Source organism: Epinephelus fuscoguttatus, linkage group LG19 (assembly GCF_011397635.1).
Source record: "Epinephelus fuscoguttatus linkage group LG19, E.fuscoguttatus.final_Chr_v1".
Lineage (NCBI taxonomy): Eukaryota > Metazoa > Chordata > Actinopteri > Perciformes > Serranidae > Epinephelus > Epinephelus fuscoguttatus.
In genome coordinates, this window is record NC_064770.1 from 7869686 (window position 1) to 7895366 (window position 25681).

Genomic DNA, 25681 nt, shown 5'->3' on the forward strand with positions numbered 1-25681 from the left:
ATATAGTAACTATGGGACTATGCGAGAAGTTGTTCCTATAAGAGGGAAATCTGAATTTTGTACGAATTTTTTTTTTACAATATTATGAGAAAAAAGACTTCAAGAACATTTTTTTTTTAAAAAATTACAACTTCATCCCATTATGACTTATAAAATTATGACTTTATTCTTGAATTAACTTTTTTCTTGTATTTATGACTTAATCTGATAATACAACTTTGAAATGACACTATTCTGACTTTAACTCAAAATATGACTTTTGCATAATTAGAACTTAATCTCAATAAATCAAAACCTTTTTTATCCTATTTTTTTTCTAATGAATTTATACTAGTTCATAGTATTACAACATTTCTGACTGATATTGTAAAATGAAATGTTTTTTACTGTTTCCTAACACAACTGACTTCATTATAATATATGTAATACAATGTTTTTATGTAAAATTACAAATTTGTTAGATGCTATTGTGAGCTCTTTGTAGAACCACCACCATTCTCGAAATCTCAGGATTCAATTTTTTCTTTCAGTTTGCCAATATTCACTGTACCAGTGTTGCCAACTTTAGAATGAACTAAGGGGTAGAGACTCAGATGGCAAAGGAGCCGTGGGCTACAATTACTCTGAGCAGCATTCATGGGAATAAATTATGATATATTATGATGTTTGGGCTGTTTAGTGTATATGAATATACACTAAACAGCCCAAACATTAAAATGACTAATGAGTTAAGTGAACAACACTGATCATCTTGTTACAATGATATGTTTTGCTGAGAAACCTTGGGTCCTGGCATTCATGCAGATGCCACTTGATGCACTTCACTCATCCAAACACTGCTGCACACCAAGTACACCCCCTACTTGCAACGGCACTCCTCCATGGCACTAGCCCACCCAGGAGAAAAATGCACCATGTCACTTCACAAAAACTGCTCAGGGCTGGCCTTAAGAATGTAACAAAGAGCTCAAGGCTTTGGCCTAGCCTCAAAAGTATCTAGATCCAATCTGATCGAGGATTTGTAGGACGTGCCAGTAGCCTTTGTCCACAGTGGAGCCTCTTTGGATAGAACTTCGCTGTGGCATGTTGAAGCATGGACACAGAATCTCTGGGGGGTGTCTTTTGGTGTGTGTCACCAGGGCGCTGGCAGCGGATTGTCTGAGTCCTGCAGGTTGTGAGGTGGGGTACTGGCACATCCCACAGATGCTTGATCAGATTGGGATCTGGGGAGTTTGGAGGCCAGGTCGTTACTTGAGCTCTGTGTCAAGTTTCTCTCGCCATTCCTGAGCATATTTTATGGGGTGGCATAGTCGATTGTCATGCCTGGGGCGCCACTGCCACTGGGAACTGCCGTTGCCATTGGGGTTAGGGTACTTGGTCTGTAATCAAGTGGTATCCACATGAATGCCAGGACCCAAGGTTCCCCAGCAGAATGTGGCATTGTAACAAGATGATCAATGTTATTCCCTTCACTTGTCAATGGTTTTAATGTTTTGGCTGATCCGTGTATTTCTCACTTTTCTCTGATGGTCTGAATAAGTTGCTAAATTTGTTGCTTGTCAATTTTTGGAAATTAAGTCATTGAGAGGGTCAGAAAAGTTGCTAGCATCATACAGGCTGAACTAGTTCCAAATTTTTTTCCTAAATATTTGGTAATACAACACCAACCCCACCCAAGGCCCCGCCTCCTCACAGACCTCTGCTCCAATCACATTGTCTGTCTGACGTTCACAGAAATAAGAACTTGTATCAATGTAAACAACCACTTCTGTACAAAAAAAAAACCAAACAGAAACAACCCCAAGCTTTAGATAGAAAACAACAGAACAATCAAACTGAGGAGATTTAACTGTACAATTCATAAAGTCATAAATTCATCATCATTTCTTTCTCTTTATATCATCACTGTACACTTTCTTTTACAAATAAAAAAACATCAAATCAAATATTTCTCCTGGAGATAGCATCACTCTCTCTCTCTCTCTCTCTCTCTCTCTCTCTCTCTCAGCTCATACATAAAATAGAGTCTCCGTTAGTATTTGCCTATTTACATGGTTGCACTATGTACACATTTTCAATTTTTCAGTGTTTTCATGTGGGCGTCACAGCGGATGGCCCAAAACTAAGAGACCGTCCGCTCCCAAAATTATGGATCCCAGCAGAATTACAGGCAGAAGCTGAGATACAGGAAGGTTTGGTCAATTTAGTTCAGGTGTAACATTAATGGTTTTGTTTAAGTTAAGATAAGACATAGTTAGGATACAGGACTTCTGTTTCTGCCCAGAACTTCGGTGGGATCTATAATGAATCGCCCAACACCCAGGAAGTAGTCCTGAGAGAGCCACCGGCAGACTAGTGATGATGTCACCTTCGCTGGGTTTCATACTTTGTACCCGACCAAACCACTGCAAACGTCTCCACCTCAACAAAACCTTTAACAGCAAATACAGAGTCCCGAAAACTCACTGTAATTTCAAAATTCTGGAAAAATAGGACAATAGCATAAAGTGCCGCGGTGCGGCACATCGACGCGCGTCGAGCCGCCGGCGGTGTGGGATTGTAAATAGAAAATAATGGGGGCGGCTGTTTTGACGCGCATCGTACGGCGCCGGTGTGTTTTGGCCTTAAGAGGAGTTGGTACTTGAACTTGTGTTCTTCAGAAACTGAACTCACATTCATGCTCTTGGGAGATTTAACTAATGTCCATGGGCAATCCAACTTCACCTATTGTTCTTGGGAATTTAAACTAGTGTTCCTGAGTTTTAGTAGTTTAAAGATGTGTTTTGGGAATTCATACTAGTGTTTTTAAAAGTTTTAACTAGTGTTCTTTGGAAGTCAAACTGATGTTCTTGGGAGTTTTAACTTGTGTTCTTGAGAGTTTTAACTAGTTTTCTTAGGGGTTTTTACTTTTGTTTTGGAAGTCTGAACTAGTGTCTCTAGACGTTTTAACAAGTGTTCTTGGGAGTTCAAACTAATGTTCTGGGGAGTTTTTACTTGTGTTCTTGAGAGTTCAAACTACTGTTCCTGGGCATTCCCACTTGTGTTCTTGGTAGTTTGAACTAGTGGTCTTTGGAGTTTGAACTTTTGTTCTTGAAAGTTTTAACGTGTTTTGAGAGTTTGACCCCGAGTTCAATCTTGTGTTGTTCTGAGTTTGAAGTCTTGTTTTTAGTGGTTCAAACTCAAACTCTTTTTCTTGGGCATTCAAAATCAAACTCGATTACTTAGTCGGTCAAACTTCAACTCGTGTTCTTGGGAAATCTGAAAATTATTGTTTTGAGGACAAAATATATTTTAAGACTCCATATAAGACATAGAAGGTCGTGTCAAACTGAAGTTTTGCAGGTTTTCTCCTGTCCAGAATCAAGCCACCTTAGTTCACAACACACCATGTTAGAACTTGAAATGCTATAAAACAGCAATGAGGAAAATTTGACACTTCTGATAAGCTCCTGTCCTGAGTCCAACTCAGATCAGAGATCCTCTACCATAAAACACAACAGAAATTCTTACAAACGGTGAAAATAAAAACATGTCACACTGCCCCTTCACAGCAGATATCCCAGATGAAAGTCTTGGTTGACATCTCACCTTGCTGCAGTGATGCAGAACTGTACCGACAGTGTGATAAGTGCAATGTTACGACACTGGTGGAAGTGGTTATGTAAAACATACTTTAACCAGAGGAGCTCAGTGAAACACTGATTTTCAGCTTAGTGTCAAGTTACTTTTCAAACAAAAAATCTTGTTTTTCCAACTTAAGTCACTGTGACCGCAGCTGCCCAAAAGTACTAAAAGAAAGCCAGGTTGTAAGAGAACAATAAATAAAATAGACTATAAGTTGTTGGGTCTAAAATCTGGACTTTACAGAGAAGTTACTAGGTCTTGTTCTCACGTGGACAGGAGGTGGACTTGTCTCTGGACAGGATCAGCCTCACTGAGCTTTTGCAAACAGGATGTTATGGTACAGATGGAGAATGACAAAGTCTCACCAGCCACCAGAGCTGAGCACAGAGAACATTTTTCAAACCATTTACATCTCTTCAGATAATTTATACAAACATGTAAACCATCTTTACACACTGAAGAGTTTCATCCCAACCACAAAGATATCGTCTGAATGTCTTACTGAAAAAGACCTTTCCAACAAGTTGGATATAACTGAGGGGGATTCACGTATTCTTTTGAATAAAGCATAATTTATGTCACAAGTAAAAGACTTCCAGCAAGTATTATAATAAAATGTCTCTATAATTCAACTTTAAAATAAACTACAACTTTTTTGACATCAAATTGTAAATTTGTCTCAACATATCATTAGAGGTGGGGGGAAAAATTCATACAGCATAGTATCATGACATTCTTGTGTGGCAATACTGTATCGTCACACAGTGCCAAGTATCAATATTTTTAATAAATAAATTATTAACATTACAAATACAAATTAAACTTTAGGTAGCCTACTAGAATAATATATTCAATTGCTTTTTAAGTCCACTAGATACACTTTGGTGCTGCTAAAAAAAATGACCAAAGTGAGGTGAACAGACTGTCGACATCTGTTTAATCTAAAAGACAAAGTTTTCCTTTAGGGACGTATTTTATAGTTTAAAAAAAAAGGTAATAAATCGCAATATATCGCAATACTCAGCATATCGCAACATATCTAAAATTGCAATAATACTGTATTGTGACTTAAGTATCATGATAATATCGTAATCCCACCCCTACATATTATGAATTTTTACTTCTTCTGATCTTATTACAACTTCTGTCTCTCATAAATGTACAACTTTATCCCCAAGAGTTACTTGTGAAATTACCCATTTTCTCACATTATAACTCTTTTCTTTTATCTTTGTATTTTCATAACATGCCAACATTTTTTCCTCAAAAAATCATGTCTATTCTTTAAATCTCAGGGTTTGTTCCTGAGCAGCTGGAAGGCTTTAACTGTGAGGCAAATGACAGATTAGTAATACTTCAGAAATGATGCAATCCCTTTAAAAAAAAAAAAAAAATACAATAAGTACGACATCTCAGAGTGAAACTCTTCAGTGCACTGCAAAAAACAAACAAACAACAAAAAAACCCACCCTAAAACAAACCAAAACTCAATCTTTACCAGTCTAAATTAAAGCACTGTTTCAGTGTTCAGGCTGGACTCAGACCTGGTGGTGATCACAGCAGAAAAACAACAACTCTGTAGATTTCTATTATTATAGTAAATATGACTTAAGTGTGATCAGCTGTACAAACACAGAACCAATTGATCACAACACAACTGGACTCAACTGAACTCTACTGAAAATCTAGAATAAAGAGTAAACAAAACCTCTCTGTGTCTCTGAGCCCTGAGGTTTGGCAAAAGTGCTTCGTTGCTGCGATAAATTGACCAACTACTGTCACTTCCTGTCGCTCTGTTATTGCCTCAGACGTCGACCCCCCCAATCCATTGAACAGCCAATGGTAGGGCAGCTCTGTGGGGGTGATCAGGTCCTTCCTTAAAGCCGATTGGTCGTTCAGATGTGACAGCAGTTAGATCCCAAACGCTGAGAAAATTTTTTTTCCTGTCGACTCTTTCTTATGTTAGTGTTCTTCTCTCTGGTGTGATATCGTCCCGTACAAAACAGCCAACCGGCTGCCGTATGTTTATTATTTCAATCAGTGTGTGACTTTCAGACCATACCTCTGTTTTTTAGCATGATTTAGCCCGTTTACTCTCACTACCTACTAACCATTTTAAAACACAGACTGTGTTAGATTTTAGAAAATGTTCTTACATCTTTCTAATAACCAGTTTTTGTAGTTAATTTCAAAACATTTCAAAATCTCACATAGCCTTCAGAGTCAATCATTTAATACAGCCACAGGTGTCCTGAATAAAATCTGCCGATAACGAAAAGAAGACAAGAAAGTATCGGTATGTGTTCTGCATCACATACTGATTCTTTTTACTTTTAGTAGGTCCTGCAGCTACCTTTACAAAGTACATACTGTTGCACGTAGTGTGCACACAATCAGGACATAGTACTTTCTCATAACATTGTGCCTTGAACTTCTTGCTCATATATCCTTGGAGATAAAACAAAACGCCATTTGTGGAGCATGCCAGAGACAAAGGTCAATCTAGGAGCTTTGTTGAGCTTACTTTGCAATGTATGTGGTTTTAACTTTTAAGTCATAACTGCATAGAATGCAAACTCTAGCACAGCCCATTATACCCACAACAGTGTGCATTTTTATGTCATTGTTGTAATTATAGTTATGTCCCTTTTGTTTTTGATAATCTATGATTGTTTTGCTCATTTAAACAATAAATATTCCTATTATTACTATTATACTGGTCATCAGTCACTTGATTGCACTGTCCTTCACTGCAGCTTCTGATAGCTGTCAACGAGCTGTCAAGCTCTTATCTGTTTGCAGCTCAGCTGATGTGACGCATCTTCTGCTGTGCAGAGGATTGTGGGTCAAAATAGCCAGAAAGGCATGCTGGCTTGCAATGACCAAATGTAGTGGGATGTCATGGTATTTTTGGCATACTGCATTTGACATACTACAGTATGTGTTGGGTCATACTAAACCTTTTTTCAGCATACTAAATAGTATGATAGTATGGGTATTGGAACGAACAGTTATCGTCAGTTAATGACAGGAAATGCCATCCAATGGCTGATACATCTTTTTTTAATATAAACCCCCCTTGAATTTGGTTGTTAGAGGTACCTTGTCGGGTTTTTAATAGTGTTATGGATCAATGTTTTATAAGTGGGTCTGAGCGCACAAGAGCACACATGCAATTCCTGACACCAGTTTCATGTTATTGTGCTGATCGATGGTAGTAATACAAATAAATGCGGCAACAAGGACAAAACTTCACAGGGTACCTTAAGCTCGGTTTCTCTGGGAATGTGACTATGTTATTATAACTCCTCAGTGCTCTCTAGTGGACAAAGTCTGTAGTGAAGACACTGTCTCTAGTTAACTTCGGACATATCACTTTTTTTACTGACTTTTCCTGTAACTTACTGACTGATACATGTTGTGATAATCATATAGCTCTAATAGAATAGTATCAGACCAGCCTGCGTGTTGATTTTTGTAGAAATTAACTGATATCTATTGCTTTCTATACCAAAATGAAAAAAATATACCACTGTGTTGTGGTTTGGCAGCGATGGAGCGTCGATGTGATTTGAAGCAAACTGGTTAAAGCATACAAAATACAGGGGCATGGTCCTTTAAAGTGAGAGTAGTGTGAATTTTCCAACTGTCCTGTTGAATCATAAAACACTGTGAGAGACATTTAACGATGTTTGCCATCAATGTCCTGAAACAAAAAGTAGAAAGACTGAAGAGTTGACCAACATCTTCGGACTGCAGCTGAGATTACGTTCGGTAAAAAACAGCAATGAAACATCCTGACAGTCCGCCACTAACAAGTCCTACCATGTGATCGGGGTCCATGAATGCACCGTGACCAATATGCCAAAGTGCTTGCAAGTCTGTGACGGGTGTCAGTGATATTGTCACCGTTAAGGTTTAATCAAGGAGGAATCTAAGTTCAGATGAACAAAACCAGTCCCTGATAGCTCTGTGTGGAATATGGCAGCTGATACGAACCACAGATCAGAGGTCAGCCCAACAGCCCTTTCCGCTGATGTAAACCATGGACACAATCAACTGTAACTGTGAGTTCAGTTACAGATCTACAGAGTGGTCCGTTGTGTCCATTATTCGATGTTAGAGAGTTAATTTTTTTGATGGAAAAATATATTCAGTCCTGAAATACAGATGACGGATTTCTGAGTGCAGAAGTCTCTTGTGTAAACTCGGACAGCAACATTTGAAAAGTCGTAGCAGCTAAATTTGACCATTTCCACTGGTAATCAAACTGGTCTCTCTCTGCAAAGGTTTAGAAGAACTTGATTTATGTCATTTCTGTTTGTTCCTGCAGAGTTTAATATCTTGCATCTGCATGTCCTCAGAGAAAAGATCCTGGAGAACGAAACCAAGGCTGCATAATGTGAATCCACATTTGTCGGTTAAAAAAATTGCTCGTCTGCTGGGATTTTTACATCCTCCGCTGTGTTTGAAAGCTTGAACATTTTGTCCGTCTACATGTTGTTCAGAGACAATAACATGTTGGTTTTTGTTTGTTGTTGTACAAATTTTGAGAGTAGCTTTAATAAGTCCAGTTCCAGTTTTGTTGTTTCAAGCCTGCCTCCCAACAGGAAGTTGGAATAACCAGTCAGCTGTTTGAAGTGCAGTGTCCTGTTGATATTTGGGTGTCTGCAGTCAAAAGCTATCCTTGACAGCCGTTTCTGAGTTGATCCATGGAGATGTTTATGTGCATCCCCGCAAAAATACTGTATTGACCCACATATAAGACAATCCTGATGAGTATTGAAAAAAAATAACAATTTTTGAAGATACAAAACACTTTTGGAAAAGTTTCCAAAAGATACTGTTGGTCCAATGAGTCCTTTCCTTGGAGCCTTTTCTTTCATAAAAGAGAAACACAAGATGAAAGCATTAAAGCAGATCGTAAATTCCGCAGTTGTGTAGTTTGTCCTGTGCTGTCTTATATTTCGGCCAATATGGTATAGTTCTTGTTTCCCATGAAATTGTGGTTGAACAACAGGTTTGAGGCTGTTTGTTGGAGGTTTCAGCCGGTGTCAGTCAGGTGGTCAGATTGTCTTTAGTCTGATTGGTAAGCCACCACAAGAGGAGGGAAACTAGGGTGGGAAAGTGCAGAAAGTTAGAAAACAGAAAGAGTCCATGATTCGTCTCTTCTTCTTCTTTTTCTTCTTGTTCACTGCGGCTGGGTCAAAGTAGTGTTACCTCTCAAACCTGCTGCAGATTAACTGTCAACATCTGAATTGAGCCTGTTGAATTTTCAGTTATCTTGAATCTTTTAGCTGATGTACAGATGCAGAGCGCTATGCACTTGGGATCTGACGTGACTTTGAGGTTTTGTTTAATCTGGGCAACTTTGATCAGACTGACCACCAGGTCACACCAGGTGTTTTGAGGTTTTGGTCCAGTTTGATGAACTCCCTCCACATATCTCTCTGTGGTTGTGGTTGTCAGGGCTGCTGGCAGTGTTTGGACTTGACAGCTGCTGATGGAGAGGGAGGAAGAGGAGGTGAAGGTGTAGAAGATAATTAAACTTGTGGATGAAAGAAAGGAAGCTCATTCTTTCTGCTGATCGAGAACATCTCAAGTTATTTTTTTATTTCAGGTAAAGATGATGATGAGGAGGTTGTAGGTTTACAGTTTCAGGGTAAAACGCCTTCCTTCGCTTATTTCCATCTCTTTCTATCTGAACCTTCCTCCATCCATTTGTTTCTTTGCTTTCTTGTTTCTGGACACAAAATCCTTCTCCTCTTCTTCCCCTTCTCTCCATCCCATCTCTTCCTCTTCATTTTCCATGCTTTCTTATTTTTTTCTTTACCATCCTGTCAGTCCCTCTATGTGTCTTTGGGCTCCAGTTTGCACGACATGTCAAACAGCAGGTTCTGGTTGTCGATCACCTGTAACTGCCGGACGTAGGCCTTCGTTTGCAGGTGGGAGGGGGATGTCTCTGTATCCATGGCTGCCAGGTGACACAGGAAGAGACAGAAACAGGAACAGGAACAGAAGAAAAGAAAACGCTGATTTTAGGGATCCACTTGTACATCATTTATCAATAACGGCACACAAAGGTGCAGTGACAAGATATCACCACTAGAGAGAGACAAAGTTCAATATGTGCTTAGGAAGTAGCCACTTTTTACATGTGCTTCACAATAAAAGCATTTTGTGGTGGTAGTTTACTGTGCTATCAGCGCTGTGTCCAAAATCCAGACTACATACTAATTATTTACTACATAACATCAGAGATTATAAGAGTTTATTGTTTCAGCAGGTAGTAAACAAAAATATCAACATACACTATCATTTTATACTAACACAAAATGATACTTGTAAGCTGTTGCTTCTCAGTCTTTGTGTGTTGCATTGTAGGAGAAAAGTGTCTATTAATCTGCTCAAAATGAACTATTAAGTGTGAATAGTGTCTACATTGAATTAACTTTTTATTTTGTCACTTTTCAAGTGTGATTTTTGTATTAATTTGATTTAATATGTACTGTATTCATTATTAATTTGATACTTAAAACTAGGGATGTCAACAGTTAACAGTTAACCAGCCAACCATAGAGAATATTATTGACTGGTTGCACATGTTGATAGGTTAAATTTACTGCTTCTGCACACCACCCAGGTCTGGTATGAGCTAGCTAGCAGCACCGCTAATTTGCCGATGACCACTCCTATCTCTCCTCAGATCACCCCAAAGACTAAGCAGCTCAATGTTGAACCACAAAATCTCCTTTAGCATTGTTAACTACTATTAGCTCTGTTAGCAGTCTTAGCACAGCTAGCGGCGTTAACGTAGTTAACAATGTGTGACTCAAAATGAAGCTACTTCCTGATTGGGGCGACCTGAGGAGAAACCTGAGGGTGAGCAAAATGTTTTCACAGCAACACGTCTGTTACGTTAGCTAACAAGCTGAGACCAGAGGGTGAGCGGTGGCCACTATTCCGCATATTAATGCTTGCCAGCTGTCTGTCAGCAACAGACAGCTGGAAAAGCCAACAGAAAAAATAAATAAAAAGTGCAATACATTTATATCACAAAGCATTTAAATTATACCACCTCTAAATTGAAAGCACTTTGAAATACGGCACTAAAGCTCAATGAGTCAATGGAGTGCCAGTCTGAGAGGAAAGGCCTCTTTTAGATCACATAATTTCGAGGTAACGTGGGGTCACAGGAGTTGTCTTCATTGTTAAACAACCATATAAAAATCTATATCTGTGTAAAAACAACCACCACTGCTGATGAAAATCTATCTGATGTGACGTGACTCAGGCAAAAAATCTGTTCATGGATAAAACTTTTATTCACGTTACGTTTAGTCAAGTTTGGTCATTTCATTCTACTGAAATAGCCGCAAGGTAATGTAAATTGACTACCTATACATTGTACAGTGACTGTAGCTAAAGTTATCGTGTGGTAGCCCAGTGCTGTTATCCATAGTCAAAACAAGACACACAAAAGCACAAACTAACAAACAGAGCCAGGCAGCGTTGGACCAGCAGCTCAGTGATATGCAAGGTAAAATTACTATTTCTGTCAAAGGACTCTTGTGGCTTTGAAAAGAGAGACGTGCAAGGGCTTCAATGGGGCAGCAGCAAAAGGTATTTCTCACCTCAAAAAAAGCACACCAAAAAAATAAATTTCAATTCAAACATATGGAGAAAAAAAAATCCATTGATTTAAAGAATTAAACAAGTTAAAATCTCATTAGGATCACCAAGGAACACCAAACTCTTGGATATCTCTGCCTTGTTACTAAAAGGGATACTCAATAGTTTCTAGTGAAACATGTTTTTGACATATAGAAAGTGAGGTCAAAGGTCACAGCAGCAGTGTGTTACCTAGCTGGCTGCTCCTGTATCGTCTGATGATCCTCACCATCTCTGCCACTTTATGCTGAAGAGGAGGAGGAAGAAGAGAGGGGAGACAGGAAAAGAGGAACAAAAACATGGGAAAGGAGAAGAAAGAGTTTACTTCAGTTGAGTAGTTGCTTTTTGACAAATTTTATTTTGTATTTATGCAAATCTGAGGTATGACTTTAAAATAAAATATAATGGATGGACCATTTTTTTTTTTTTAGGCAAACCTAAATTCTACATGTTTATATAATCTATTGTACTTGTTCTCGTCAAATAAATATTCACTTTCAAATAATCCTGGTTATCCTGAAAAAGAAAATGTGCAATACATTCGTATTTGAAGCTAGTAAGAGACTTTGAAAGGTTGATAGAGTACAAAAATGCAGTTTTTGGCCAGAGACCAGAAATGGCTGAAGAATGGATCTCCACCAGAGATGTCAAAGTTTCCAAAGATCCAAAAATCTGTGAGGCTGAATTTTGGGGAAATGTGTTTAAAATGAAGAAGCAGATGTGGAATATTCGCTGCAACAACATGATGTATGATACTGTCAGACAAAGTGGAGGGAGATGGCACTTATGGAGAAGTAAAAGTGGAAAACACCGTGTTAAAGGTTTAACTTTTAACTTTTTTTTAACATTTTGAGCATCTTCAAAGATTTGACTGAATTTGAATCCACTCACCATCTTCTCGAAGTTGACGAGTTCACCATGAAACGTCTTACAGCTCTCATGAAGAAATGTCAAGTCTGAGAAACAGGACACAAGGCAGTTCATTAATTAATCTAGCAGACTTATGATTGGAAATCAACTCTCCATTTTCTGTCATTTGTCAAGTTCTTTGTGAATATTAAATATTGTTAGATTTTATCTAATTTATTGTCTGTGTGATATGTTTTACAGCTTCTGCGTTTTAGAGATAATGAAGTCTATCTAAACACATCAGTGTTTCTTGTAGGCAAATAACTAAATCTTAGAAGTTAACTCTTATTTTCATCTTAAAATTTTGCTTGCATGCAATATTATTGCTCATCTTGTCAGTATCAGCCACAAGAAAGAGATCACTGGTTTGTCATCAGCCCTGGAGTTACATATTGGTGCAGTTCTATCTCTTTTACCACAGGGGGGGCCAGAGTTCTCCATACACTTAAACTTTAATTCTTTCTTTCTCCTTTTAACCATTTGATTCACTTTCATCCATTACTCCCTCCTCTTCTTCTGGTTACCATGGAGACAAAGAGCTTAAGGCTACACAGACACACACACACACAGACACAGACACAGACACACACACACACACACACAGAGTAAGAGGCATACAGTGTGTACAGTAATCCCATTTAAAGTCCTCTTCAACTGAACGGGTGAAAGCAGAAGAAAGACAAGTATGTGTATGCGTGTGCGTGCATGTGAACACCTGCTGAGTTGAATAAATTTCAGTTGAAGATGAGATGAGAAGAAAAAACTGGAGCAGAGAGGAAAAGCAACGGTGATGAAGAGTCTTTGAACTCTGTGTGTGTGTGTGTGTGTGTGTGTGTGTGTGTGTGTGTCAGGTTAACGGTGACATGGAGCTGATTAGCCAGAAGTGCTAATTAGCGAGGTGGAGCTAACATGCTAATGTGTCTATAGCGGCTTCACATCTGGTCCACAGCTGGAGGGAAACAGTCTCGTAGCAGCAGTAAGTGAAGATTTATAAATGATCCAGTGATGAACCGATGAAGCAGCTGATCAGAAGCCTTGTTGAGGTCGTTTAGCCTCTAACTCTGTTTCAGGAGATCCTCAGGGGACTGTGGCGACAAAATGTGGGTGATGTGACCATCAGAGTACCTTCCTAACCAGACATCTGGTACTGTCTACATAAGGGCTGTGTGATGGAGCAAGAATCATATCGGTATATTTAGTCTAAAAGGCGATGACAAGATACATAAATATTTTATACGAAGCTGGCTAAATGTTCAGTTTTAAGTCAACGCCATGTCTGAAATGTCACAAGCACTTTGTTACAGCCTATATCTCATTTGACTCACCTTTAAGCAGCAGAGGTGTGAAGGGGATCAGCGGAGGTCTCAGGCTGGTGATCAGGTCTCTGTAGGACTTATGGTTCCTGGAGGGGTCCTATAAGATCAGTTAAGTGGTAGAAAATAAGTTTTCAGACCATTTACTTCAGTAAAAGTACTACAATGTTAAAATACTCCAATAAAAGTCCTGTATTCAAAACCTTCAGTAGAAGTTTGTAAAAGCAGAATGAACTTAAAAAAACTCATTGTGCAGTAAAATGTTCCCTGTCAGTGTTTTACTATTATATGTGCAGTTTTAGTATTAAAACTTCACTTAGCTGCATTAATGTGTATGTTGTATTTTACCACTGTAGATGTTTAAGGTTGCTCATTTTAACTCCTTTATATACTGCTGGGTAGTTTAATCTACAGCAATGCATCATATTCTATAAGATCATGTTTGTAATGAACCATGAATCTCTAAAAAGTCAACTTTCATGGCGTCAGAAAGATTGCTTAAGAAATACACTGTAGGAGAATTCTCTCAGCACATGAGACCTCATGAACATTTATCACAAACATTCAACATCAACTCATCTGGAGATATGTGTTTTTCACTGGACAGGAAGGGGATGAAAAACAGTAATCTGAAAAGTAACTAAAGCTGTCAGACAAATGTAGTGCAGTAGAAAGAGACATATTTCTCTCTCAGATGTCGTGGAGCCGAAGTGTAAAGTTGCATAAAATGGAAATACTTGAGTAAAGTACAAGCACCTGGAATTTATACTCAAGTACAATACTTCAGTAAATGTACTAAGTTACATTCCACCACTGGATTAAATAAATCAATATTCATATTCATAGTTTTCTCATTTTCACAAATTCATCAGCAGAATCAATTATTTTTCAGAAAAAATGTTTTTTGACACAAGTCTGGTGTTTGTCGGTATTTGACTTTTGACCTTTAAAACTTCTCATCCCATTAGCTTCAATTTACACAGCTCAGTGATGAAGATGATGATGTCATCATTATATATTTTACTCACCGCAATGCTCTCAAACTGCTGAAACTGCTTCCTGAACTTCCCTGGAAGACCCTGAACACACACACACACACACACACACACACACACACACACACAGAGTGTGAAATGACTTGTATATAAAAACAGATACTAGAAATCTACAATGAAAACAAAAACAAAACTGTAATAAATACACAGTTACAAGAGTGTCCAAAACAGCAAGAACGGTTACATCTCTGAGATTGACCAATTTTGATTTTCATGTTTATTTTAAAGAGAATCTTTAAAGGTTCAGTGTGCAGGATTTAGGTAGATATGTTGGCAGAAACTAAATATAAAAAGTATGTTTTCTTTGGTGTATAATCACTTGAAAAGAAGAATCATTCAGGGGGTTTTTTTCCTCAGAAGGAGCCAATTATGTCCTCGTTCACAGAGTCTGCCATGTTGCACCACCATATTTCTACAGTAGCCCAGAACAGACAAACCAAACAGTGGCTCCAGATAGGGCCATTTACATTTTGGCATCGGCCACCGTAGTTAGAAGCCCCCCGTAACGAGCCAACAAGAATAAACAAGAATCATAAAACAGATTATTTAAAGTGAAATTGTTTATTTCAGTGTTTTACCAGTTTAATTTACCAGGTCTGTTGCATTTGGAGAGCAGGAGACCTCTGCAGATAATTCAGCTCCCACTAAAAATCTCCAGAACAATATACACTGAAGGAATTCTAACTAGGAGAAGTTTCAGCTGGTTGCAATCTGTAATCCTCACCACTAGATACCACTAAATCCCTCTAAATCTTACACACCGAACCTTTAATAAGTGATTAGTTCACTGTTAAATAGTGATGAGATGTTTATAAAAGTTACTTCCTGCTCCTCAAAGGATGATTCCCTCTTTTTGTACAGAATTATTTTCCTTCATGTTAACGACAGGAAGTCCGATTTTTTAGCACCTTGAAATTTGCAACGAAACACCTCAATTCATGCTTTCCTTGTGAGTCCATGATTTCTTGACACAATATTACTGTGGACAAACACAGCAGGTGTTGTGCTGTATGCAGGTAAGGTAGAGCAGTGTCAGGTGAGTGTTGTACCTCCCAGGTGAGTCGTAGTCTGCTGACAGCTGGGTTGTCTAAACCAAGAACCACAGCCAGGAACGACAGCAGGTCTTGCTGCTGCTTACAGCTGAAACACATACACACAACACATCCATTAGGACAGGTAATCTACAAGGTTTTGTCTTTTTAAAGTCTTTTTATCATTCAGAAAGATGAGACTTTTAATGTTTCTTGTTGAAAGTGTTCTCTGTTGTCTCACAGGAAGTAGCACTGACGGATTTTAAAGAAAATTTAGAGTGGAAGTTTGATTAATGACCATTGTGACCTTGGGAGACATATTTCTGTCTAACGTTTTTTGTGATCAACCTTTTATTTTTCTGCCTAATATATAACATTTAGCAATACACAGGCAGAAAATAAATAGATGTTGTAAAGCCAAACATTCAAAAAATAGAGAAAAATGTCCACCACAGTTTCTACGAGTCAAAGGAGACATTTTCAAATGTCTCCGTTGGTCCAGCCAACAGTCAAAAACCCAAGTATGCTCAGTTTAAAATTACATAAAACAGAGAAGAGAAGGAAAATCCTGCCAACTAGAAAACAGTTACATTAAAGTGTTTAATAAATACCATCAGTTATTTAGCAGTAATCAAAAAACAGTCTTGCCAGTATCTCCTTGTGTTCATGTCACTGGAAACATATCGTTTCACACAAGAGATGAGATGTGTGTGATGACATGAGACGATGCAAATTATACTATATAATGTAATCAATGACCCCCTGAGCCAGGGGTCTCATTTATAAATACTGCGTATGCACAAAATGAGGCCTGAAAGAGGCACATGCAAAAATTGTGGTCAATAAAAAGAGAATTGTTGAGAGAAACATTGAATCTTAGGCTTACAAACATTTTAGAGATGGGAAATTGGCAATGCAGATGGTGAGGTGGAAGCCTGATTGTAGAAAGTGTTGATTATTTTTGGGGTACACCACTTTTGGCTTTTGTCTGTATGTACATTTTTAGTCTGGATCCTACACGTTGTTTTATAATTGAGATACCAGGTCACTATCTGGACTCACAGTGCTGCGATCTTGATGAATTTGCGGAGCAGTTGGATCCTCTTTGGCAGTGACTGACACTGCAGGATCTCCGTGGCGACCCAGTGCTGCACCTCGCTGCAGCGCTGCAGTACCAGCTCCAGGTTAAGGGGGCGCCAGCGGGACTGCTCCCCATGAAACACATAGCACACAAACTCCACCTGCAGGAGACACCAACAAAGAAGAAGACAAACAGAACTTTAACTCCTGAAGTCAGAGTTACTTTCATTCACTAATTATTTTTATTTTGTTGTTAAGGTGTCACATTAGACCTGAAATTTGAATTGTCATCACTTTTTCTGTAAGGAAATATAAACTATAATGACTAAGTCAAATAGAAATCTGATTAGTTGTTTGCCGTAATATAATAACCATATACAATGATGATGATGCCCAATTCTTTTCAAAAATTCAGTATCACTCTACGTTTGCCTGCATCCAGGCCTTGAACCCACCCACTCCACCGAGTTGAAACGAAGTCTTATTGAGTTGACAACTCTGTTTGACATCAGGCAAACTCTGTGTGTAGCTAACTAACAAACTGCTGTAACACTTTAACCTCCGTGCTGGCCTTACTTTGGAGGAGTGGACTGAATTGACAGAATCACTACAGAGTTGAGCGTAAAGCTATGTAAGGAGTCACATTTGATCACACTGAGTCACATATGGAGCACCATACAACCATTTTATCCTTTATAAAAACAATTATTTCAGTTGATGTGAGGATGTTATATACTAGTGTTGTATTAAGTGACAAGAAAAGAAATCCAGATTATGACTAACAGTGACAGAAACCATCTCACTGACCTCGTGCACACAGCTGAAGAGCTCCCAGTCAAACACCACGAGCTGATTGGCTACCTCCTCAGCTGACATGTCATGGAGTTTGCTGTCACCGGGTGTCCAGTGGATCTCCTCAGGCAGAGGAAGCTGAGCGTGCAGGAAATGACATCATCAGATTATAATATACAAATGCAACGTTTGCTTCTACCAAAGTGTGAAACACCAGAAACACAAATATGATCCCGCAGTCACTTCATAAAGACTCTACTGGTGCTCCCTGGGGAACCAATAACCCCTCCATGCCTCCAGGGGGCAATACAGAACAGTACAGTCTGTATGCATCTCAGCACGGACACATAATGGATATATAAAGAGATACTGCATTAATGGTGGAGCCCTGTTCATTCCTTTCAAAGTTGCTAAATGGAGCATGAAGCCAAAAAAGTGTCTCATATATAAAATGACCCAGAATATTGGCACTGCTTCCACACTGTGTGGCCCATAGAGTGAGCAAACCAGGTGAGTTGGCTACTTCTAATTTAACCCTCTGCTATCTTGAATGGGGATAAAATGATTGGATTGTGCCGCTCTTCTGAACTATGCAAATGTTATCAGACTGAATGGATCAAATTCTGATAATGAAACAAGTCATTTTGTGGAGGTTGTGACACTCTAATAACATTTATAGACATCTCTTCATCAGTCCATGGGAAAAAGTGTTTTGGGGCCCAATGGCATCACACAATGGACACAATTCCACTGTTTGGCTACTACGAAAATTGGCCTCAAAGCCTGGTGCACTTCTTGTGGGCCTAGGAGAACCCCACCAGTCTGGTGCTTTTGCAATTCAAGTGATTTTTTTTTTTTTTTTTTTACAATTTATCATTTTATTTTGGTGTTGTTCATTTTATGAAAACCTTAATGCTTTTTTATAAGTTATTTACATCCTGACATCATTCATTCATCTTATCATTTAATTCAATGAGCAAAACACACAAAAAAACCCATAAAAATTACATTTTTGTGGTGAGCTTTAAAAATTGAAAAATTGAACCAAAAATTATGTATTTCTCTTTTATTTTGCTGGCTGCATTTACTCTACAGTCAATCAATCAACCAGTTAATCAATAAATGAATCAGTTCCTCACCAGTGACTCGAGCTCAGAGGGTTCACAAGCAAACAGGTGAGTGTTGACTCCCAGTGTGGTGAAGACGGCCTCATCACTGGGACGAAACACCGCCTTCTCTGAATACACAACACACATGAATCAACATTAAAACACACTGTATGTTTGACAGCTTCATGACCAAACTGATTCTAAACTTTAAAATGAATTTATGGTATTTAAATAAAATGAAACACAGACCAGAAATACTCAAACAAAGTAACTCAATGTTTAAATGTTTCGAGTTGAAGGTATAATTGGTGTCAGTGTTAGTCTCCTGACCTCCAGCTGATGTGACGGCCACCAGTATGAGGTTTCCAGGCAGAACTGGTTGGTCTTCACTGTACTGGAGTTTCTCTCGGACCAGAGCCAGAATCTCTCCAACCCGACAGGACAGACGACTCCTGATGGTGACGTAGGAGTGATCGGGAGTGTATACCCTGCAGAAGACTGGAGCCACAAACAGTATAGAGATATTTTAGTACCATCCAGTCATCTGTTGTGGTGCTGCACCTTGAAGTGCAAACCAATATGCTAGCCTAATAGCTTTAGCTTCTACAGTAGAATCTGTTAGTTTTTCGTCAGTTCAGACCTGTTACTTTAAATTTAGCCTCCATTTTCTATGATTTAGAGTTAGCTTCTAGGTCCTGTTTAATTAGATTTGGCTTCTAGGTTAGTGTTTCTCAATTGAGGCAGTACTGCCACCCAGTGGGCGTTCAGAGAATGTCGGGGTGCTGGAAGCAATTTTCCTGAAATGAGGCATTTGTGTGTATCTGCTCTTGAATAGCAGTTTAGTCCTACATGCCCATCTACACAATTTTATCATTAGACCTGCTTTCACCACCATCATCGGAAGTGTTTCTTTGACGAAGGTTTCCCTGCTTAAAATTGTACTTGAAAGCAGCTTCTGTTTACTATGGAAGGGCATGTTCCTGTGCTTTGCGGGCGTTCCTCCGTCAATTCTTTTGAGATCCATCAAAGTGGAAAGCTATCCTACTTCTGAGCGTGGCATATTAAAACACGTGAGCATCTGTAATTTATAGACAGAGAGAGAAAGGAGGACTCGACCGATGCTGACTGTACTGCCAGCTCTCTTTGCTTTTTGTCAGATCTAGTTTCATTTTTCTATCTCTGATGAAGAGCAGTGCAAAACCACATCCCTAAACTTTGTCTTACTCAGAATCAGTTCCAAACAGGGCTCTGTGTCTATCATACGGTCTAAAGTGGATACTAGAGCGCAGAGCAGTAACATAAAGCACGACAGACTAAAACATTTTATTTTTTCTCAAAATATTACAACTTTATTCTCAACTTGTCAGAGAACACAGACATATCATATGTTTTGAATGTGCAGCAAGTTTTGAACATGGGCAGAAATCCTTCTTAAACATATAGGAGCTAAAGTCCAGAGGTATATATATTTGGGATGCACAATATTGGATTTTTTGCTGATAACCAATAGGCCGATATATAGCAACTCATTTGACCAATAACCAATACCATTATGGATATATCCACTTTTTACCAGCAGATGGAGACATAAAATACAATGCTTTTCAATGGATGTTATATTTATTCATTGGGCAAATTAATTCTGATAGTTTTAAAGAAAACATTAGCCAATACCAATGACGTACCGAGATTATCGTGCATTCCTAACATTATATATATATATATATATATATATATATATATATATATATATATACATATATACATATATATACATATATATATATATACACATATACACACTAATTTGGTGCCTGAATTTACTGAATTTATGTCTTTTCCTTTAAATAAAAAAAGACATTTCTGCCATAACTTGGTACATAAAAATTCATCAGAATGCAGGAAATGTTTGTGATGTCCAGGATTTCCTGGGGGAGGACCTTCAGACTGACTGCTTTATATGTGTAGGATAGTCTACAAAGCTTTCTGCTTTTCTTCCAGTAGCCTCAGACTTTTCCTTGTGAAGCTGCTCTTCATAAGCAATTCATAAGAATGCTTTTTATTTGGCATCAGCGCCAAATTACTGCTTTCTCACTGGCTGCAGTTGGTGAACAATTATGAGGCCTTATTTAAGTCTGAATGTCAAATTTCTAACCACTGCATTTGATCAACACTCATAAATATCATTTCTATTCACACAGCTTTTTTGCTCTCAGAGAAACTCATAATAACGATATTCCAGCTGTGCAGTTTAATCAAATCTGCTATTTGGCTTTCAACAACATGCTTTTTAATGATATAACACAGAATAGTAATCAACATTAATATTCAGGGAAGACAATTCACCCACATTCTAACTGATGGAGTGCAGTAAAGGACCTGGATAATGGATAAGGGTGCTGGCCCCAAAAAGGATTGAGAACCGCTGATTTAGATTTAGCTTCTAGGTTCTATTAGCTTAGAGTTAGTATTATATTATGTAAGACCATGTATTTTATGTTTCTTTTGAGTGTCATTACATTTATCTATATGATAAAGATAGTTTTAGGAAAACTATAAATTGAGTTAGCTTGTGAATCCTTCTAGCTTTGAATTAGCTTCTAGGTCCCATTCATTCACAGTTACCTCTAGTTCTAGTTAGTAACTAGCTTCTTAGTCTAGTTAGCTTATAGTTAGCTTCTAGGTCTAAACCAAGCTGACTACAGGATGGTTTGGTGACTAGTTTGTCAGCTAAGAAGATACAACATGTAAATCAGACTTGGAGTTACTCTAAGATGGAAATGCTAACAGTTTCCACCTCCTTTCAATCTTTGTGTTTAACTACATCTTGCTTTGTGATACTTATTGTACAGATGAAAACTGTGTGAGTGTCAGTTTGTGATTTGTATACCCAGACCACAGACTGCAGGTGTGTTTGCATTTCAACTGCATGTGTTTACAGATAATACAGTGTAGTATGTGTGCAGGTGTGCAGGTGTGTGTGTGTGCGTCGTACTCTCGTCTGAGCCTCTGAAGGCCTCTCTGGGCTGCAGACAGGCGTCGATGCGTCTGAAGTGTCTGAACAAAGGACGGACCTGCTTCTTCCTGCTTTCCTTCTCCTCATCAGAACTAAGCACACAAGCACACACACACGAAGAGTTAAGACAGATTAATTGGTTGTTTGATTCCTTACAATAAATTTTTACGTTTTGAATTAATAAATTTATCATTAGTAGTTTAAATACCAGTTATTAGCTTTGATATAATCATCATTATTCAAAGTTAAAAACAACAATTATAGCTACTATTATCTATAACTGTCATTATACATTTAACATTGTGTTTTTAACATAACTAATGTACACAGTGCTTACAGGTTCAGAAAAGAATATATACAGTAAATATAATACAAATGCCTGAGAAATAAATGGTAAACAAATTACAGATATATGGTAAATATGCAATAAATAAGAAATGTGTCAAGTATGATACTTATATGACGTGATACAGATTATCGTGTGATAGATACGTAATAAACACATGGTAAGTATGTGATGAGTGTAAGATTAATATGTGATATATCTATGAAAAATACATGATTAACGTGATAAATACATAAAAATACAGAATAAATATGTGGTAATTATGTCACAAAGTTAAAGTGGAAACAGAGAGGTTTTGTGCTGTAACTTATCATAAAGTAAACAGTGATTGCACAATGTAATGTGTCTTACGGGCAGTTTAAGATCTCGGTCCATCTCTGCAGTTTGAGGACATCCTCCACCAGCTCAGGATACCGACTCAACTCCTGAACCGCACACAGGTACAGCTCCTACACACACACACACACACACACACACACACACTATAAACAGTCTGATATCTTATTTAGCATTAACATCCCAAACTTCCCAAGGTGTGTGCTGAAATGAGTCACTTCCATTGCCATGGCAACCCTGAACACCCTACAGCAACCTGGTGCCAAAAATAATAGTTCCCACCCTGCAGAGGTGTTATCATCTGTGTTGTGTGTATTATTATCAGTTTGTGTGTGTGTGTGTGTGTGTGTGTGTGTGTGTCTGTCTGTGTGTGTGTACGTGCGTGCGATTAAAAAACAGTTAAATGGAAATTCTGCTGTTTTTCTTTCACTTTCTGGTTTGTGCCACTGAGGCTCCTTTCTGTAGGGACCTGTAAACTTTAACACAGCTGTATCAGCTTACTGATCATTCCCGGGCACTCAATGATGACTCCAACTTCTGGAACATGACATAAGATCTGAGAGAGCACACAACAAATGTGTGTTTTATGTTGTATGTGTTATGCTGTGTATGATGTAGAGGCCTGTGTGTTATATGTGTTTTTTGTATTGTTCCATGTTGTTCCTGTATGTATGTGTTATGTTATTTGTAGGGCTGTAAGGGTTAATGCATTAAATGCAAAGCGATTAAGGTCTGATCATAACAAATTTTATTCTTTTTAAAATTGCATTTATAATGTGCTGCTATTTTTGATGCACCCAAGTCATGATGACACAGCAGCTCTCTGCTTCATGCTGCCGCATTGATGGAAAAAAAGTCACCACTGTGCTTTTGTAATGGCTCATTTCACTTTAAAAAACTCCCAGACGGTTCAGTTGACAAGTGAAAAGTAATTTGCACCTGCAGAGAAAAAAATATTAGTGTCTCTCTGAGCCGCTGCTGCTGTTGGTCAATGGTCAGTCTTAAAAGAGTTAAGTCTGACGCTGCAAACCGGACTGATGACTGACTAGCACTACTACCGAGAGTACCAGATGTATGTATTGTAAATAATGTAATTTCATAATGTCATTGAACTGCGAATACAGATGCTATTTTGATTTCCTGATTTGTTTTGTGGGGATCAACGGTAAAACACACTTTTAACATTATTTTTTTTTTTAAAAAAAAGACAAACAACAACATAAAAACTGGACTGGGACTGAAATAAACAGACTCAGAGGACTGAGTCTTGAGATTATGGAACAGTTTCTTACATGCACGCACATGTGTCATTAATCGTGATTAACTGTTGAAATTCAGCAAGTAATTGACATTTCAAGAATTAATTATTTGACAGCCCCAGTTATTTGCTCATATTTTTGTGGGTATGCTATATATAGTGTATATGTTATTTTATGTTATGAATATAGATGTTACCAATTATTTTGAGATTTTACAATGCAACGTCAGACAAAAAAAAAGAAAATCCTACATCCCATGCCCCAAGATTGACTTAAGACACTTTAATACCATTTCAGGCCTCATTTTAGACTTTTTAAGGATCAGCAGGAACCCTGTTAAAGAGCTCGAAGGCAGGTGATATCTGAAGTTGTTAGGCAAATATAACCTGCACTGTATCACAGCCTGTTTACCAGAAATCCTGTGTTCTGAGCTGATCTTATTCCAGGCCTTGTGTTTTAAGTGTGTATTAAGCCCTAAAATATTATTTAGGACTGATGTAAAGTTCTGGCGAGCCCTGCAAAACAGTCAGCTTCCTCTCCATATTTCCCACAGACTGATATTTACAGAGAAAGTAAAGATATATACCAGCTGTGACTGATTGTTCCTTCTCACATGATATGCACCGTTTCAAATGCTGAACTTTGTTAATCTAAGGGTGCAGCCATTGCGCCCTCAAAAACATGCCGCGATGGCGTTGTTCTCGCTCCTTCCATGTGTTTACATTAAAAAGAATGGATTTGAGGATGCAAAAAACTGAGCATGTGTACAGGCCCTTAATTTACAGTAACAGAAGCAACTATACCCAAAACTTCAGTTAAATCATTCCAGACCCAGAAACCAGGAATTACCAGCACCATCTGGGATGCCATAAACAAACACACTGCAACTTACAGCTGCAGTCTGAAAACACGGACAATTATAAAGCAGCAGCCTACCATGTAAGAAGAGCAGAAAAAAGAGGAAAAAGGGATTACAGGAAGACAGGAGAGCTAAAATTTCAGGAGGGCAATTCCTGAAGCTTGTGGCAAGGTCTAAGAATTATTTTATGTGCTAAATAGAAATAATCGATTGATGTATATTCACATCTTACGTTGCATATTTCTGTATATATAATTTTTTACCTTTGGGAAGCTATTGCTGCGCTCTCCTTCCTCCTGCAGCAGCTCTCTGTAGGTGTCCAGATATCGAAACGCCACGTTCAGCACCGCCTGCTTTCTCTCTGCTCCATCCATCACTCCCTCACTCTCTCCCTCCATCTCTCCTCCATCTCCTCCATCTTTTCTCTCACCCTCTGCCTCCCTCCTTCCACCTTCTACCTCCTTCCCCTCTGTATCCAGACTGAATCTGCGAGAGTTTGGGTTAAGGTGAAAACTGGAGTTGGCTTTGAACATTACGTTATGTCACAAGAACATTGAAGGTCAATTTACCAAGATTTAAAATTAATAAGAAGAAAATGAGAAAATAAGAGTAAATGACAAATAGATTATTATTGAAATGCTATTACCCTGGATAATCAGGTCATAATTACATGTTAAACTGAAGATATTAAAAAGGAAGGAAGATTAAATTAAAAAGATAAATTAATGTCTTTCGAACTGTCAAGTATCTGAAAAAAGGAAAATAGAAATGAAATACTGAATTGACAAACTCATTGTGAAATGGCAATCAAATCATTTACATCAAATTTATCTAAATGAATCAAATTAGACCAATTTATGGTTTAATGTTTCAGCCTCACAGAGCAGCAGCAGCTCTGATGAGAAACTGTACCTACAGAGAGTCAGTGATGCCGCCATGATGACCCACATATCACTGCAGACACACTACACACACTACACACACACACACACACACACACACACACACACACACACACACACACACACACACACACAGCTGCCTCAGTCTCTGCACACACAGTGTGAACATGGACAGTACATACAGCAGCCTGATGAGGGAGCCAATATTAATTTTTTTGCTGTCTTTCAGTCATTTCTAAAATGCTGTATGATACAAACATGCTGATGGGAGTATTTGTAATGTCAAAAATAGTTACAATGTTACTACTTTAGCTAGTCATGTGCTGAGATTTGGAACTACAATTCCCATAATGCTTTGGAGAATGCAAGCAGAAAGTAT

General features: G+C 38.3%; 1 protein-coding gene across 1 annotated transcript in view; it reads right to left on the reverse strand.

The window, feature by feature from the left end:
* Positions 1 to 421: 421 nt before the first annotated feature.
* rapgefl1 (Rap guanine nucleotide exchange factor (GEF)-like 1) overlaps positions 422 to 25681 on the reverse strand; it is a 56897-nt gene continuing 31637 nt past the window's right edge. Inside the window, exons 4-16 of the mRNA XM_049561554.1 lie at positions 24664 to 24886; positions 22298 to 22395; positions 21580 to 21692; positions 18915 to 19082; positions 18615 to 18712; positions 17491 to 17613; positions 16666 to 16844; positions 15622 to 15712; positions 14546 to 14596; positions 13530 to 13617; positions 12187 to 12251; positions 11488 to 11542; positions 422 to 9598 (exon numbers count right to left, since the gene is read on the reverse strand). Coding sequence (XP_049417511.1) covers positions 9474 to 9598; positions 11488 to 11542; positions 12187 to 12251; positions 13530 to 13617; positions 14546 to 14596; positions 15622 to 15712; positions 16666 to 16844; positions 17491 to 17613; positions 18615 to 18712; positions 18915 to 19082; positions 21580 to 21692; positions 22298 to 22395; positions 24664 to 24886 — 1477 coding nt within the window. The 3' untranslated portion in view covers positions 422 to 9473. The remainder of the gene's footprint in view (positions 9599 to 11487; positions 11543 to 12186; positions 12252 to 13529; positions 13618 to 14545; positions 14597 to 15621; positions 15713 to 16665; positions 16845 to 17490; positions 17614 to 18614; positions 18713 to 18914; positions 19083 to 21579; positions 21693 to 22297; positions 22396 to 24663; positions 24887 to 25681) is intronic.